This window comes from Stegodyphus dumicola, chromosome 8 (genome assembly GCF_044657685.1).
Source record: "Stegodyphus dumicola isolate Sdum_Otavi_A_Nest chromosome 8, ASM4465768v1".
Classification (NCBI taxonomy): Eukaryota; Metazoa; Arthropoda; class Arachnida; order Araneae; family Eresidae; genus Stegodyphus; species Stegodyphus dumicola.
Window position 1 is genome coordinate 158,856,391 of NC_140775.1, and position 17,360 is coordinate 158,873,750.

General features: G+C 31.9%; 1 protein-coding gene across 1 annotated transcript in view; it reads left to right on the forward strand.

Moving 5' to 3' along the window:
* Positions 1-16,653, forward strand: part of LOC118194682 (cytochrome P450 4c3-like) — a 105,501-nt gene extending 88,848 nt beyond the window's left edge. Inside the window, exons 10-11 of the mRNA XM_035365855.2 lie at positions 4,718-4,897; positions 14,461-16,653. Coding sequence (XP_035221746.1) covers positions 4,718-4,897; positions 14,461-14,627 — 347 coding nt within the window. The 3' untranslated portion in view covers positions 14,628-16,653. The remainder of the gene's footprint in view (positions 1-4,717; positions 4,898-14,460) is intronic.
* The last annotated feature ends 707 nt before the right edge of the window (positions 16,654-17,360 follow it).

The following is a 17,360-nucleotide window of genomic DNA, read 5'->3' on the forward strand; positions in this document are numbered from 1 at the left end:
TCTGCAGTGGCGCAAGGCTAATGGCTATTAAAGCGCTCGGCCATTTAAATATATATATATATATAAGTTTTATACTTGTTATAAAAAAAATAAAAGTACAGAAAGTGTGACTTCCGTACGACAAAAACTGACCGGAATATTTAATTTTAAAATTGACAGATTTTGATGTCATTTTTAACTTGCTTTGAAGGATCGGTTAATTAAATTTGAATAATTCGAGGAAGTAAGCTTAAAAGAAGTGCAGTAAAATGTGTATAATTTAATAAGCTGTACAAGGAAGTCATGTAGTGTTCACATCAGGTCTTTTTTAATCAAATTTCTAAAGCACGTTTAACAAAGTATAAACTAAAAAAGGAACTGAGAGGTTTTAGATTCTAACGATCTCTCAAAGGCGTTTTTAAAAAATTTTTACGCTGTCGCTGAGCTCGCAGTTAACTTTTCAAACTGTTGCCACCAAATATTTGAGCCCTGCATTATATTTAAAGAACTTAAATAATGAAGAATCTGCATGAATGTATGTATGTTTCTCGCACTCTGAAATAAACAACGGTACCTATAAAGACATCAAATTTTAAACAACGTATTCCTGCACTCGAAAATGGGCATCTCGAAGCCCAAATTTGGAATTGTTTTATTATTTATTTCATATTTTGAAAACCTTTAACAAATTTTTGATTAACAAACTCATCGATTTCAAAACGAGGAATAGCAAAAAAAAAAAAAAAATCTCCAGCGCACGGGACTGTGTATCGGTAATTCTAAACATATACTATTTTTAAATTACTTTGTGATATTTCTGTTAAATTGAATTTCATGTGGTTTAAGTCCGAAGAACATGATATTTAATAAATAAAGATAGCACAAAAAACGTTAAAAAACGCCTCTTTGGGCGCTCCCTCTTGCAACCACGTCTCCCATTGCAACATAGGCCATTTCAAAACACGCACGACACGAACAAACGAGCATTTAAACCACTCCGCCAAAAGAGTTCTCAATGTCAAAAGGGTTGCCATACAACACGCAATCGCGCCAAAAACCAGCGCTGAACACATATCGCCACATTTGGTGATCTTAGAGCGCATATAAGAGTAGAGCCAGGCAAGTTTAAAGGCTGCGATATTTTTCATCGTCCATCTTTTGTTCCACAATTAAAAGAATGAGTTTTTAAGCTGTGATTACACACATGATTATGGAAATTTTATTGTACTTATGAACAGTTGCTGAACACTTTTGTGGGTTAGATTATTTGATTGCAACAAAGCACACTAGAGCAACCTGTCTAACGGAAAGGGTACAGAGTTCCTCATTTTTATTCTGTTAGATTAAGTATCGAGGAACCTAGTTTAGTTCAAAGGCCAAAAGCGTCTTTCTTCAGGCGTACAGCAAAGCCTCCACTTGGGCTTGGACTCAAAAATAAGAAATAAGAACTAACTAAACTAACTACGACTAACTAAGAGATTTAGGCGAAGCTAACACAATCTTAACGTAGTTGTCCCGTAATCTGAACTACCCGACGAAAGATAGGTAATAATACGGCCGAGATGCTGTCAAAAGATAGGTAATAATACGGCCGAGCGTCACACCAGCTTAGAGAGACGTAGCCCAAAGGTAAGCGTGCGTAACTCAGGATTCCTAACTCTCTCTGCCGAAGTCAGTTGAACTTTCCTTTAATATTATCTCTTCTTCATTTGCATTCAACAGATTTCTAAAAACTCATTCTGGTAGGGAGTTGCAAGTTGAAATGAGGTAAGATAGGAAAGGTTCACTAAATTAAAATAACTGTTATAAAATTAAAATACACCTTACAAGCGAAACTGTCATGAAGAACTTTCTGTAAGAAACTGGCTCCTATTCATGTTATCTATAGGGAAAATGGGCCCACTAGCGACTGAGTGTTTAAGTCGCTGAACACTGGTAATTCGGTTCAGGATTAAAATCCCGGCGAACAGGCTAGCTGCATGCATATTTTCGTAGATTTCTCCATGTGTAACGCGCATACGAATCAGTTTACCTTAGAAAGACCTCCACGATGGCAACCCACTTAGGCAGATTGCCTTCGAGGGCTTTGCCATAATTAAATAAATCAATCCTAGGATAAACAATGAAAACGCTAGTGAAATCCTTATAAATGGATCTTGATCTCTTGCTTTTGTTGTATTTATGTTTATCACGGGTTTATAAACTTCTACTGTTTTACTTTTTTAAAGAAATGAAAAATCTAATATTTAATACTAAAAAAAATCATCGAACGTATACCAAAGTTACCTGAACTTTATTTGGGGAATAAAAAGAAAACCATTATTTCTGGGGATGGAACATCAGAACCGTTAAATCTCAAGAATCCTGAAAACGATTCAAGATTCAGAAATTAAAAATTTCAAGCTTTTTCCATCTTTCGATTTTTTTTTTAATTCAGACCTTAAAAGGAGTTAAATCTCTTAATTCAGAATTTAAAGTGCAGAGATTTTTACAGTCAGAAACGCCCACACTTTGCCCGGAATTAAAACTGTGGCCTTTTGAAGTGCTGCCACCAGAGAGAAACAAAAACTGACGTTTAATTAAGCATAATACACTAACTTTAAAAAACGCACAATTTACTTTCATACATTCTGATACGTTTTGTTTAGTTGTTGTATGCATTCATATATTTTCAGCAACTGTTATTAATATTAACACACAAAGCAACATTCTAATGTCATCTAATGTAGATTCAAACTCAAAGGTGAATATAATCGACAGAAATTTAAAGCTTTGCAGTCTTTATTCCAAGGGGTTATTATTTCAAACGCTTTAATTAAGTTGGATTCGATGACACTTTTAGAGAGATAATTCCCTTTTATTATCCTTTTTGATAAAACCAATTCTCTAGCGAAATAGCTCCCTTGAATCAACTGTAAACATTGGCTGATGCAGATATTTTCCTTGCCATAAAAAAGAACTTAAAAAAGATACCCATAAAAAAGAACTTTTTTTAGTTACATTGCTTCTACAATTTTGCTGATAGTAGTAATATTTAAGCACCAAACTCCTCGTTTGAAGCTTTCACGGTTGAAGAAATTATCAAAATACTAACTGCATGCCATTTAAGTGGAAGAAAAAATATGTGAATGGAAAATTTAACTAATCTAAAGTTGTTGTTTTTTTGCCTAATTTTAAATGCGTGCTATTCGTTTCATCATGCAAGGAAGAAAGAGTTATAATAATCATTCATTATAACGAGCAGGGATGATCAGAATAAAATCAATATTATAAGACTATTCGTACTTTATTCGACAAAAGCCCACTAGGTAGGAAAAAAATGAATACTTTCATAATAAAAAACGAAACTATGCACACTGCTGCCTTGTTGGCCTGGTGATAATTGCCGTTAACTTAAGCTCCGGGTTGAAACCCGAAGACCTGCATCTTTATAAGTATATAATGGTTTTGCAGCATGGGAATACTTAAAATACTGTCCATCCGAATGTCCTCTCCAGAGGTTGCTGGTAGGGGAAAAGAGATGGGATCAATAGCTGAACAATTAAAATTCAGGCATATGACCTTGCTGTAAGTTCAGGTCAGGAAAAATAGAAATAATTAACAACTGAGTAAACTAAATGAAAAAAAAAGGGGACGCTTTCTAATCACCCCTCCAGATATTTAAATGCAAAATTGTAAACAACTTGCATTTATTGTCTGAAAAGCCCGAGTTAGTATATATATTAGATCCCTAAAGGACACTCTAAAGAAACATATAACCATATCGAATTCCAGAGCAAGATTGCTTTTTTAGTGTACTTGTAACATAGGCGTACATTGATGTACTGCATTGGGGTACGCGTAAAACTGTTACAAAAAGCAGATTATGCTTAACTGCACCAGCACAAAAAAAAAATAACATACGTTTGTGGTTTAATTAGGATATGTACTTTTTATTTGTGGCATATTTATTTATTTATGGAAATGCTGTATTCAAATCAAAGAGAAATAAAACCAATTTCGAATTTACTGCGGACGGCACCCACAGTTAACCAAAAATTATGGTTACCTGAGGGCATTTAAAAAAAAGCACGAAAAAGGATTGGCCTATTTTATAACTAACAAAAAATATTTCTAACAATTTGCTTTTATATCCTAGCAGTTATTCTTAACAATAAGTTCGTTTGGTTATAAAAGTTTAATTGATATTCAGAACAAGTCAAAAACACATACAAAATAATGCGTCCTTAGAAATGAAGAAATAAGATTCCATATAACTCTGGCATCATCTTTTGTCAGTATTCTCGTCAAATTTTCGGTAGACATTTTTGTTTTACGCTGATACATCGTGATAGCAATTTTTCCAACGTTTCGCAATTCAAAAGACTTCGTTATATTTTTATAGGATCCAGTTGATTTGTAATCCGGTTAAATTATCCCTCATTAATACGAAGTTGACTTTATATTTTAAAGTTGTAATTAATATTATATTCCTCTTATCGCGGAACTTTTTTTACCAATATGGTAATGCTTCAAATTCATGGTATTATGTGACTTCAGATTCCTCGTCTATTTTCAAAAGGTTTCTGGATTCTTTGTGTGACACTTGTGATTGAGAATCCGTACACTAATTCCTTAATTTTTTATATAAATTTTACTGATATTTTTATTTATTTTTTAGTTTTCGGCTTCCTGAACAATTTTTATGTGATAAATATTCCTTTCAAGTTCTGTAATTTATTATTTTTTCCTCCTATAGATGGCTATACTGTTCCAGCTGGAACAACCTGTATGCTAGCGACTTTCATGCTTCATAGAAATCCTGAAATATTTCCCAATCCTGAAGTCTTTGATCCAGATAGATTTTTGCCAGAAAACTGCATTGGTCGCCATCCATTTGCTTATGTACCTTTCTCGGCTGGACCGCGAAATTGTATTGGTAAGTGAAGGACAGGATTTTGTCCAAGTGTTGGCATATGTCTAAAATATAAAATATACAGTAAAGATTAACAGGGAAACATTTTTGTCAAAATGCGAATACACTTTTACTATTTGAACTGAATAACAACTTAACAGTACAGATCGCTTTACTGTATTTGGACATTCAGAATCTCTAAAGCATATCTATGAAGTAGAATGAAAAAATTGATAGTCATAGTTAAAACAAATCTGTAGAATGCCTTCGTTTTGAAATATTAAAGATTTTGAGGTACTAACGTACTAACACAACCCCTTGGCGCAATCCGGGGATCATTAAAGATGAAAAAGTAAAAGTTACTTATTGAATACTAATTGGTGGTTTTTGCGCTTTTTTTTTTTTTTTTTTTTTTTTTTTTTTTTAAAGAAAGATTCCCAAACAATCGGTACTTATCATAAGTTGGTATAGATTATCAACATAGGGAAAGAAACTTACTTTAATTTTTTAGCAATTTAAAATAGAAGTTTGAATTATTAAATAAAAATACATATCAGATTAAAAAATAAAACACTTACATTCTTCTTCAAATCCTGAATTTGCTTAAAAAAACCATCAAAGAATAGCAGAGACTCAGCTTCGTATAATCTTATTGCTGGCAGATTCCAGAAGCTCGTATTTTAAAATTAAGGCAAAAAATATCACGATTTGTTCATAAAAACCATGGAAAACAACAAAAAAGAACGCAGGCGAAAATGGCGCCGTTGCTTTACTGAAGACCTGCTATCAGCATGGTTGCCAAAGGAATGGTTATGAGCATGGTTAGCAGAGTTTGGCACATTCTGAAAATTTGACCACTCCTACTAAGGTGGTTGCGTTAATGCTTAAGTATCGATTTTTATTGCGTTTAATTGTTTTATAAAATGTCTACCTTATTTCTAAAACTTTAAATATTTTTTAAACATATGAATATTAGCCTGTATAGCTTTGATTATATATTTCATTTAGGTCCCCTAACATATATATTTCATTTAGGTCCCCTAACATATATATTTATTTAGGTCCCATAACACATAAATACTTAATCTGCCTTTCGCAATGCTATTGAAATGGATTCCTTATATCTCGAAAACTTGCATTTTGAATTAAGGTATACATTATGATAATTTTTCGAAGGAGTAAGAGTTACCCTAATTGTTATTTATTTCAATACAGTAGTGTTCGTATGTGATGCCAGCGCACCTACCCGAGCAATATACATGAAAAATATTGATGGAGTTAAATCTAATAAGGAAATAAGTTCTTATTTATGGTATTAATACAACCACTTTGGCTCAATTTGGCAATTTTTACAGAAGAAAAAGAATAGTGATTTATGGTAGGAAATATTTATTTGTTACATAAATACCCATTTTCAATTTAATTGAAAATAAATCAATAAACCTACCCTATAAGATATTTGTTTTTTTTAGTTTATTGGAAAGTTCGTGACAATCCCTTTAAGAATTCAAAGCAACAGTCGTTTCCTTTAACGATTTAACGTCAAATTACTGCAATCCTTCAGAAATTTTGCCACCATTTCTTCCACTACTGGAAAATATAAAAAGCGCATATTTTAAAATTGGGTTTTAAATCAAAACAAAATCATGATTTGTTTATAAAAACTGCTGTGCTTTGGAATACAACAAAAAGAACGGATGCGAAAATGGCGCTAAAATTGAAAAATAGTTGTAAGCATGATATCAAAGTTTAGTGTATTCTGAAAATTTGAAGATTTCTCCTACGTTGGTTACCCTAATATGTAAGCAACGTAATTCCTTACAGTACTGAATAATCGTCAGTAAATTTTTAAGCAGTCAGAAATGCAATATTGAAAGACCTGTTAATGGTGTAGTGTGATTCTGAAGTTTGGTACTTTTTCTAAAGGAGAAGTATACTGTATAGGCTTATCCATGGTTCTACGAAACAGTATTAAAATGCATTATAACTAAACTACGAAATGAATAAATTTTATTATATTCAAACAGGCAGATTTATATATATATATATATATATATATATATATATATATTTACATAAGAACTCAATTTGTTCATATTTGCTGATACAGCAAACATCTATACTATAAATCACTTTGCTCCACACTTTGTGCCAGTATGTAATGATTTAGATGCATAACATCGGTGATTATGGTTGGGAAGAGTTAGCGAGCATTAAAGGCATAATGGCTGTATTCCTAACAAAATTAAAATCATTAACAAAAAAGCCTGAAGGTGCTCCGGCATCTCTTCGTCTTATGTGTCTTACTTACATTAATGATAAATTTGAATCGATACACTGTAGCAAATGGTCTGTATCTCTGTGACAGAGTGTGACTGGAACCATCGCATAAATGGTCTCTTTCCTTATGGTAAAGTTTGATTGAGATATTTTCGAAAATTGCTTCTCGATCTGTATGGTAAAAACTGATTCAGATATTCTCACAAGTTTCTGTAGTTTAGAATAGGCAATTACTTTTTTCAAAGAAATAGCATCACTTTTTTTAATTAATTAGAGCATCAGCCAGCTTTCCAGTCAGCGTAAGTAACATTTTAATGATTCATAGGATGCTTGAATGTTTGCCGAACCAGGAAACTGAACATGTTAAGTGTTTGTGGAATATGTGAAACAAGTTTAATGGGTTGTTCTGTATTTTTTTTTTTTTAATTACTGATTTTTAAAAAGTTCTCCTCGTGCACAAAGGAAAACAAATCAACTTAAATAATAAATATAAATTATATATATATGATTAGAAAAAGAAATAACGCCAACAAACATATACAGAGAAAATCAGTTACAGTGTTTAAAATAAGAGTCAACAAAGCAAAGTAGAAAAATCAAAGTATGTCGAAAGATGAGAAGTAAATTTATTATATTTCGTGACCAAATAATTCCAATGAATTTTAATGAATTTTTTGCGTAATTAAAGACTTTTTGCCACAGAACTGGAAGTAAATGATGGATCTAATCTGTTATCTTGATAGTTCCATTTCAGACAGCTTGTGCTTAATGATAACGATATTTTTTTCACAACAGAGTGTTCTAAAGGAAGTCTCTTTCTTTCAAATGCCAAAAGTCGTTTGATAAAATACTTGTACAAGTATGATTAAACATTCAACGCGAACTGTTTGTGCAGACGATATTTGCGTTGGCACGAAACTTCCCGTTAAAGCCTGATATATTTGCTATAAATTTTTAAAATGTTTCAAAGGTTTATAGTCCTACAGATACAGCGAAAGATTATGTATATGTTGTCCTATCATTAAACAATTTGGTCCATCATTCTTTCTTGTTCCATCCAATTATTTTTAATTTCAGACGGTAATATGCTTTAAAAAAGGAATGTTTTCTCTATCATGGCAAATGAAATTAGCTGAATACGGCCAATATTGTAAGAAATAGAACTCTGCATAGTGATGGATTCCTGAAATAATTTCAATGATTAAATGTTTAGATGTGAAAGTCAGATTATCTTGATTTCTTTAGCAAGAACATTAAAATAAATTGATTTGCAGCCTCAGCACATGCTGGTAAAAAAAGGCTTTTGCACTGAAATTTAAATTCAGTTAAAGCTGTTTTAACGTATAGATCTCTAAGGCTGAGGGTGAAATTCTGTTTTCTTAGAAATTTTGCAGTAAAAGTATTCTGGACTGAAGAACTGAAAGCATATTCATATAGAATTAGCTTTGGGAATAATTTAAACACTTCTATGACAATCTCCCTTGCGCTTCTTTTATTTCTGGGTAAATTCTGGGAAAGTTGTCTGCGATAAGCACAAAAATTACTTGCACATTAACATTTCCTCTTCACGGGAAAATTATCGGGTTAGAACTATGGAAGCGGTATTTAGGTGCTAAACATTACTTGGCTTTTGGATGGATCCAAGAAAAGTAATAACTTCTCAGAAAGGAAAAGCAATTACACCGCTTTATGACAGTTTTAAATTTGAACGAGTTAGAGTTTCTTTAATTTTAGAAATAAAACCTAGGTTGATTCCGAATTAGAAGTCACAGAATATTTTCACCCTTATTTATTTAGAATAAATGTGATGCACCTGTATTCATTCAGATGTTAGCCAGAAGTCTCTTTCAGACTAGCCGTTAAGTTGCTTAATTGACAAGCTTCTACTGCTTGGCTTCGCAAGAGGTTAATATAGAAAATAGCTTGTTACTATTTTTTATGTCTGCAGCTTTTAGGGCCAAATGAGCTTGATTTAATTTTTTGGCTTAAATTCTTGTGCGACACTATTTGATAATAATGAGTACTACCTCTGACGTATGCTGCGATAAAAAAAAATCTGATGTGTACACCACATGACTTCCTTGTACGGAATATTAAATTATACGCATCTTTTCTTGCATTTTATTTAAACTTATCAGATTGAATTAAACCTACTTCGCCGAAAGCGCATAAACCACAATAGAATAAATGCATTCTTTAAAATTCACTTTGTTTACCATAGCGACACTCTGGCGCTAGGTTTACTTAACAGTATTATATTTCATTCATATTATAACTCAGAATGCACAAAATGTATATCATTTAAAGAATTATCTAATCGTTGTCACATGTTTTATTCAAATACTATGATAAAGCTAGAACTAGTATGTATAAAAGAAATTAAGCAAACAAAACAAAACAGAAACAGGTTTTCACAGACGATTGAGTACTTCTCATTTAATTAGTTCAGTTCTCACTTCGCGAGAAGGCAAAAATACATAAAAACTCAAAATATCTATATTAAAAATTACGAAGTAAATCTCAAACGCTTATTTCCTCGAAAAAATTCCAGAAAGAATTAAGCATGATTTAATCGGCAATAATAAATGAATGCGTTATCTTTGTTGTTGCGAAGCTAAGTTTCTCTAGATTGGCAAAAAATCCACTAGTCTCCTGTTTCAAATATAAACATCAATGGCCGCCATTAAAAACAGAGCGGCAATTAAATAACTTTAAAATTGCTGATAATTCTAAACATATTGCACACAGATTTACTAAAGGCATAACATCCTTAACCGGAAGATGAAAACAACATAATTCAATCATTTTTAAAGCAAAAAATGAACAGTTTACAAACATATAAGAGTAAAGAAACTGAGATCACTGAGCCGGGTAACAGAGTGGATATATATATAAATATATTTATATACGTTTGGTGCTGCCAATTGCAACCAAAATACGAGGTGCACATCTACATGTGATAGCAGTCCTATATACAAAATTTCAACGTTCTGAGGCTACTCGTTTTTGAGTTATGCGAGATACGTACGTACGCACGAACGTACGTACGTACGTACATACGTTCGTACAGAAGCCACGAAAAATTCTCTTCAGAATTAATTTTAAAGCAGTTTTATAATTTTTTTGAAGGAAAAGAGTATTTTATTCTGTCCTTACGTACAGATATGACGCAAAAACATCGTTAAATTGCATTCGATAGCGGTCAAAATGGACATTTTCCTTGATATATGCAGCCTGAAACTTTTCGCGATTACAATACTTCCTTTTTACTTCGTACAAGCAAGTAAAAATGGGGAACAGCTCTATATATCATCCGTCCTACGGGGCCGATTGACAAAATTCAAACTGTGTTTTTCATGTTTAAAAAGCTCGACTTAGGATATGCATTAGATTTATATATAGCACTGTTCTAATATAGGTGTTTTGACACAAAATCAGACTTTTTTTTAAATGAAATGCCAATTTTTTCTATATTTCGTTTTTATAACTTAAATTTTGCCAAATTGCTAAGATTCGTAAAAATTGCACAAGTAGTTTAAAAAAAAATTAACTCTCAAAATTTTAGCTCCTCATTGTTAATTGAATTTGATATAAATTAATATCTCCTTTTTTATTAAACTTACTTAATTCCTTTTTTCAGAATTTGAAATTTAGGCTTAATATTATTTGCACATTTTTCTGATTTATTTTTTAAAATTTGTATTTTTAAATATTTTTTATAAATTTTCCGAAAACATTTCTTGTATTATAACCTACAAAAATTTAACATCATCTTAAAGTAGATGTATTTCTAAGCATATCTGCAAAAAATTAGAGTTTTTTATTCACAATTTCCTAAGACATACGTGAATTTTACATTTTGGCGCGTTTTAAAATTTGGCGAATTTAATATAAGCGATAATAACGGAAATGTGGTTTACGCACTTTGTTAAAATTATTTGAAAGAATGAACGATGGAACTTTTTTCCTGCCGTGCATCAATGAAAAAACAAAAGTAAGTAGGTTACTATAAATTAAGAATTTCGCCAAGTGAATTATTTTTGGTGCAAGCTGAAGAAAAAGCGCCGAGGTAAATTTTTAAATTTCTCTCCAAAAATTACAAAATTTAATATCTTATGCATAATTTGAGTCGTAGAATCGAATTATATAAAAAAGTTATTTGTTATTTCAGAAAAAGTCCAATTAGGTGTCAAAATATCTATGTCAGAATAATTCTACATATAAATCAAATACATATCCTAAGTCGCGCTTTCGAGACTTGAAAAATGCAATTTGAATTTCATTAATCGGCCCAGTAGAACGGGAGATGCAGAACTGTCCCTTTTTAGTCCAAAAGGGCACTTTACCCAGAAGGACTATTAATTTCGTTTTGGTATTTTGCGTTGATTTATCACAAGCTTTGTTTCACTTTTCAAATTGTTGCCACCAAATATTATCGCCCTCTATTAGGTTTAAAGTATTAAATAATGAAGAATCTGCATAAATGTATGTATGTTTCTTGCATTGTGATAAAACAACGGTACCTAGAGCCATCAAATTTTGAATAACGCAATCCTCCTGCGAATATGGGCATCTGGAAGCCCTAATTTGAATTTGAAATTTGTTTTATTATCGACTTCAGATTTTGTAACACTTCAACGAATTTTTGATTAAAAAACTAAACGATTTCAAAGCGAGCAATGGCAACACTTTACGAAGAAAACAAAACATTTTTATCTCCAGCGCGCGAGACTCTGTATCGAAATTCTAAAGATATGCTCATTTAAAAATTAATTTGCGATATTGCTGTTGAACTGAATTTTATAGTCTGAGAACGTAGAACATGATATTTAATAAATAAAGTTTAAAATGTAACTTTGGACGTAAATTAAAATCTGAAACGTTTCAGACTTTTTTTCGGGGGGGGGGGCGCAGTCTACGTGTAAAGAAGTCAATGGAAGTTCATAGATAAGTGAAAGTAATTTGTGATCATTGTTGTATGAATGCAAACTAAATGTAATCCATGAAATATCGTCATACAGGTTCTCTAAAAGTTGAGACATTAAAATGAATTTTTTCAGAATATAAAACTATGAACTCTATTTTTAGGATATAATGGGTATGATTTACCTATTTCTGCCTAATGGAATGGAGATTGTATGAAAGTTATTATGAAATCTTATAAATACTCGAAAACGATACTCGAAGAATTGACCTGAAAGGAGAAATGTACTTTGATTGAGACAAAGCAAAATCCATTTGCAATTTTTACAAACACTGGAAACAATAATAATTCTGTTTTCATATTCTATGCACATAAGTTCTTAAAACTAAGAAAGAAAATTCTGTCTTATAAAGCATTGAAAGACCATAATTCAAAACTCTTTCTTGCTGATATTTTTAAAGAATGTATTGGCTATTCAGCCACAATGAGTTATTAAGTTTAACTTCCGAACATACTACTTTTTACTAACTTCCTTTATGTGTTTACTTAAAGTTAATTCTGGAATTAGACAACATTAAAATTATTGGAGATAAATGCATTTTTTATGCTGATGGGAAGTTTTGTAAGTTGCGACATTTATGCTAGTTTTTATGACATTAAATATGATAGCAACATTTGATACAATATGAATTGTATCAAATAACACATGATGCACGAAACGTTACTTATATAATTAATGTATACTATTTCTCTCAACACCTGAATTTGCGAACATTTAGCAAGCAAGCACAGTATAATAATATTTGATAAATCTTTTATAAATGGTCTTAGATGAACAGCAGCTTCTGTGAATATTAATAAACAACATCATAATCTAGCTGCTATAAACTTTAAAAAAAATAAAATAGAGGTAACTGACATTTATCAATTCTAAAATGACCAAAATTATTTCAACCGTTTTTGTTAAATAATTTGTTAACCTCTGGGAAGTGTTTAAGGTTTGCTTCGTTTTAAGAATTATATTTTTTTTATATTCCGAACTATTATTTAATTTATTTTGATTTTAGAAAGTAGTAACATACGCGAAATAAATCTTTCTGAACAGCTACATTTAAAAACTAACCTGTATCTTACGATTATTATATAAAACTTATGGCACGTGCACTTATAAAATCCAAAATTTCTTTTAGGCAAAAATAAAACTCAGCCGCCCAAATCGGTATAGTGGTCAGGGAAGCTGACTGCGATGCCTGGGTTCGAATCCCGGAGAAGGCATGGTTGTAATTTTCCGTCCTCTTTATATAGGAAAGGCGATGGTGGCCCACCTATTAGGTGCCTCCATAATAAAGAGACCACCATATCCGGCCTTGTATAGATTTAATGGACTGGGTTACATTTGTAATTGTTCACAATCTGCCATTGGAAAAAAAAAGTAATAATAAAACTCATGACACGTGCACTTATAAAATCCAAAATGTCTTTTAGGCAATAATAGTATCAAAACTTTAATCAACCACTTGATATAAAACGGATTCATAACTTCACTATTTTTATTTTTTTTTTTTTTTAATCTACGCTTTCTTCTTACTCTTGCGCCATACTAATGATTGAGTGGTTAAGAATTCTAAATACTGGAGTTCTGTGTTTGAATCCCGGAGAATGCAGAGTTTTAACTGCCTATCCCTACATAGGAGGCAGCGGCGGCCGCCTAATAGGTGCTTCCATAATAAAATGGCCACCACTTCTGGGAGTGGCCAGTGCTGAAAAATAAAATTCCTAGCCATTGGATTTTAAAAAAAAAAAAACCCTCTTACTCTTGCTTCTGTTCTGGTAATGTGTTTTCCACCACCTCTTCTCTATTCTGTTGTATTGCGAACTATAAGCACGTAAAAGTCACTTGTCATTCTGGAACTTTTACTGCACTCATCTTTATGTTTGTGTACTGTTTTATCGTCTTCTTTTAAATAAATTGTTCAAAAAATCAAAATCATGCGAGAGTATACATGACCATCTATTATCAAAAGAAACAATCACCAGTAAAAGCATAAGCCTCATCGTCATGCTTTAAGACACCCAACCTAAATTTTCATTACATGTACATGCATTTGCAATCTGTTCATAAAGCATTGCGATTATTGTCGCAATGCTTTATGAACAGATTGCATACCTTTTTTTTTATAAAAAAAAGGTGCATATAAAAATGCATATAAAAAGATATGCATATGGTAATAAAAAAGATTAAAAAAAGATATGAAATTACACCTTTTTTATTTAAAAAAAGGTATAATTTCATACTTTTTTTTTATCTTTAACTGAGGGTTTATAACTTTACCCTGGCGTTTCCTTAAATTTTTAAAAACAATTTTTTTAATTTATTTTTCAGGCCAACGTTTTGCAATGCTGGAAGAGAAAACTGTTGTCGCCAACATTTTGAAGAGGTTTAAGATCGAAACGATAGACAGCAGGGATAAACTGCGTCTAACAGCTGAGATGGTACTTCGAAATGACGGCCCTTTGCGCATCAGGGTTCACAGAAGACATCCTTCGTGAGCTGATATCATCTTCGACATCCCATTTTAAACTTCGACTACTAGATAGAAGTAGCCGTTCTGTGGCAACAGGGAAAAGAACCAGATGGTTATATATTAACTGCATAGAAGTTTTCCTTGAATATAAATGCATATTTGCATATAAAGACAACAAATGTGAACTGATATTCAACGTATGCTCTCAGGAAAAGCTAATATTAAATCTTATTTCAGGTTCTATACGTTATAATTGTAGAAACCATCCTAATTCATATGCTCTCTAATCTTTTTCTGCTATCTCTTGAAAACACCTCTTCTGCCTTCTGTTCTTATGAGCCCTCTAAGAGTTTTATAAAACTTTATCAACAAAATATACTAAGAAACATAGTAATTAAAATTATAACCATTGATCTGTACATATATCAATAAGCAAAACGCAAGAAATCAAAAGCATACATGTAAAATAATTCATTGCAAAAGTTGTTTATGAAGTTCATGTAAGTGTGATGTTAAGGAAGTAATGCGAACTTCATGTCGGATGTAGTCATACTTCAGTAAGGATTTAACTACGTACATTCTTTTACAAGTCCGATGCTATATGTTCCCTATCCTAGTCACAGAGGACTGTTTGAAGGTTTTAGCAAAGGTGATCTTTGAATCTAAGATTTTGATTCTAAGCAACTTATAAAGAGTTCAGATATATTTTGAAATTCCGTTTGTTAAGAACTGTTGCCTTCCAACAAACATTTGTATTTTAATCTTCTGTAAAATAAAGTTTTTATTTTTCCTTGCACAGCAATAACTATCTTGATGTTTATCACAGGATGTTTCAGTAAATCGGTTACAAACTTTCAGGAGAGATGGAGTACACCTAGACGATGAAAAATCACAAAAGAATGCATGGTCGAAAAGGCTTTTCAAATGCAGTAGTGAAAACACAAGAGACAAAAAAGGAAGAACATGAATAGTGTGAGGAAATACGTTTATTATGCTTAGTACAGCAGACAATGAAGACATAAGAACAAAAATAGACAAATATTGTCATCAAAGTATGTCTCCACGTCTCCGGCACATGGAAGATCTATCGTTCTGGAAAGTACCGGGCATATTCCGGCTTTCCTAGTAGCTGTCACGATACGTGCAAGAAGTTTCTCAGCACTTCTAAAGGGGATTTCGTACACCAATGTCTTGACGTATCCCTAGAAGAAGTAGTCAGAGGTCTGGCGATCTTTTGCTGCCCAATGCACGAGACCACCCCTGCCGATCCCCTGTTGAGGATAGGTTTCGAACATAATTTCGAACACTTTCTCTGACGGCGATCGCCTGTTTTGGTTCTTAATTTTTCGTTTCTGCAGAACTAATCCTCATAAACAGATTCTCATGCTATTCGTGTCCTTCGTTTCTTGTGTCGTCACTACTGCGCCTGGAAAGCATTCCCGACCATACATTGCTGTGTGTTTTTCCATTGTCCAGGTGTATTCTACCTGTCCTGAAAGTTCGTAACAGATATGCTGACCCACCTTGTATATAGTTCTTGAAAATAATGTACATATTCCGTAAGTATTTGAAAAACAGATATGGTCTCGGTAGATTTTCTACCCGCTTTTACTAAATTTTCAAAAACATTGACAAATATATTAATGGGCTTCAAACTGGTTACTGAAAGTATTACTGTTTGCTAAATCCTTTGTTAAATTCGAATATAAAGTTATTCGAACGCTTTGTTAATTCTCCCAAAGTATGAGACTGTGAAACGATGCACGTTGTCTTGACTATTGTCAACGTGAAACGATACACATTGCCTTTTTGTATATTTATTATTATTATCGACATCACATTAATCCTGTATTCCTGATTTTTATTGTTGTTATTGTTGTTTTCGATTCATTTATGGTATAACGAAAGTGAAACTGTCTTAGCATAGATTGTTCTGCGCTTGATTTCGTTACTCTGTATTATCTCTGTTAATGCTTACTCTTATGCTGTTACTTATTTTATTTATGTTTGTATCATCTTTCCTGAAATAAATCATTTAAGTGTGTTATGTATTCATTGCTTACTGATATTTATAACAAATTTAAAATTGAGTATTTTATGGATTTTTATTTATAGTTTCTGGCAACGAATACTCTTGTTATTTGCCTAACAGGAAGGAATGACTTCTGGGAAAACATTTTAAAAACCTGTTACGTAGTCATGTTAAACAGAAAAACTTCAAAAACGCACTTGCAGCCATGTCATTTTAGCCAGATTCGAAATACCAGTATTTGTCGATCTTATCCGCTTGGCATTTGTAGGAGGTTATATGTTAATAAACTATTTAATAAACCAACTAGAATTTAGAATGTAATGACACTGAAGTATATAACCTCAGAAAACATAATATTTACGTTACTAAAGCTGATTAAAATCCATAAAAAATGGCTAAAACGAAATACAGTAAAAAACTGCTATTTAATGCAATTTCTTTGTGACTGTATCTCTAATAAAAGGATATAATGAAGTTTAAAGGAACTCAGTATTCCTGAGTTTATTAAATAGCTTTAAATAAAACTCTTAATAACAAATAACTATTTGCTATGAGTTATTTTCATGAATTTTAAATAATGCTATTACAACTCTGGAATGTTGTATTATTTAAGCGATGTTATTACATACTTGAATATATACGGTTTCTAATTATAGTTTACCATTTACGTTCTAGAACATCCAACATTTGATAACGTTAACATAAATAATTTTCGAACACCTTACG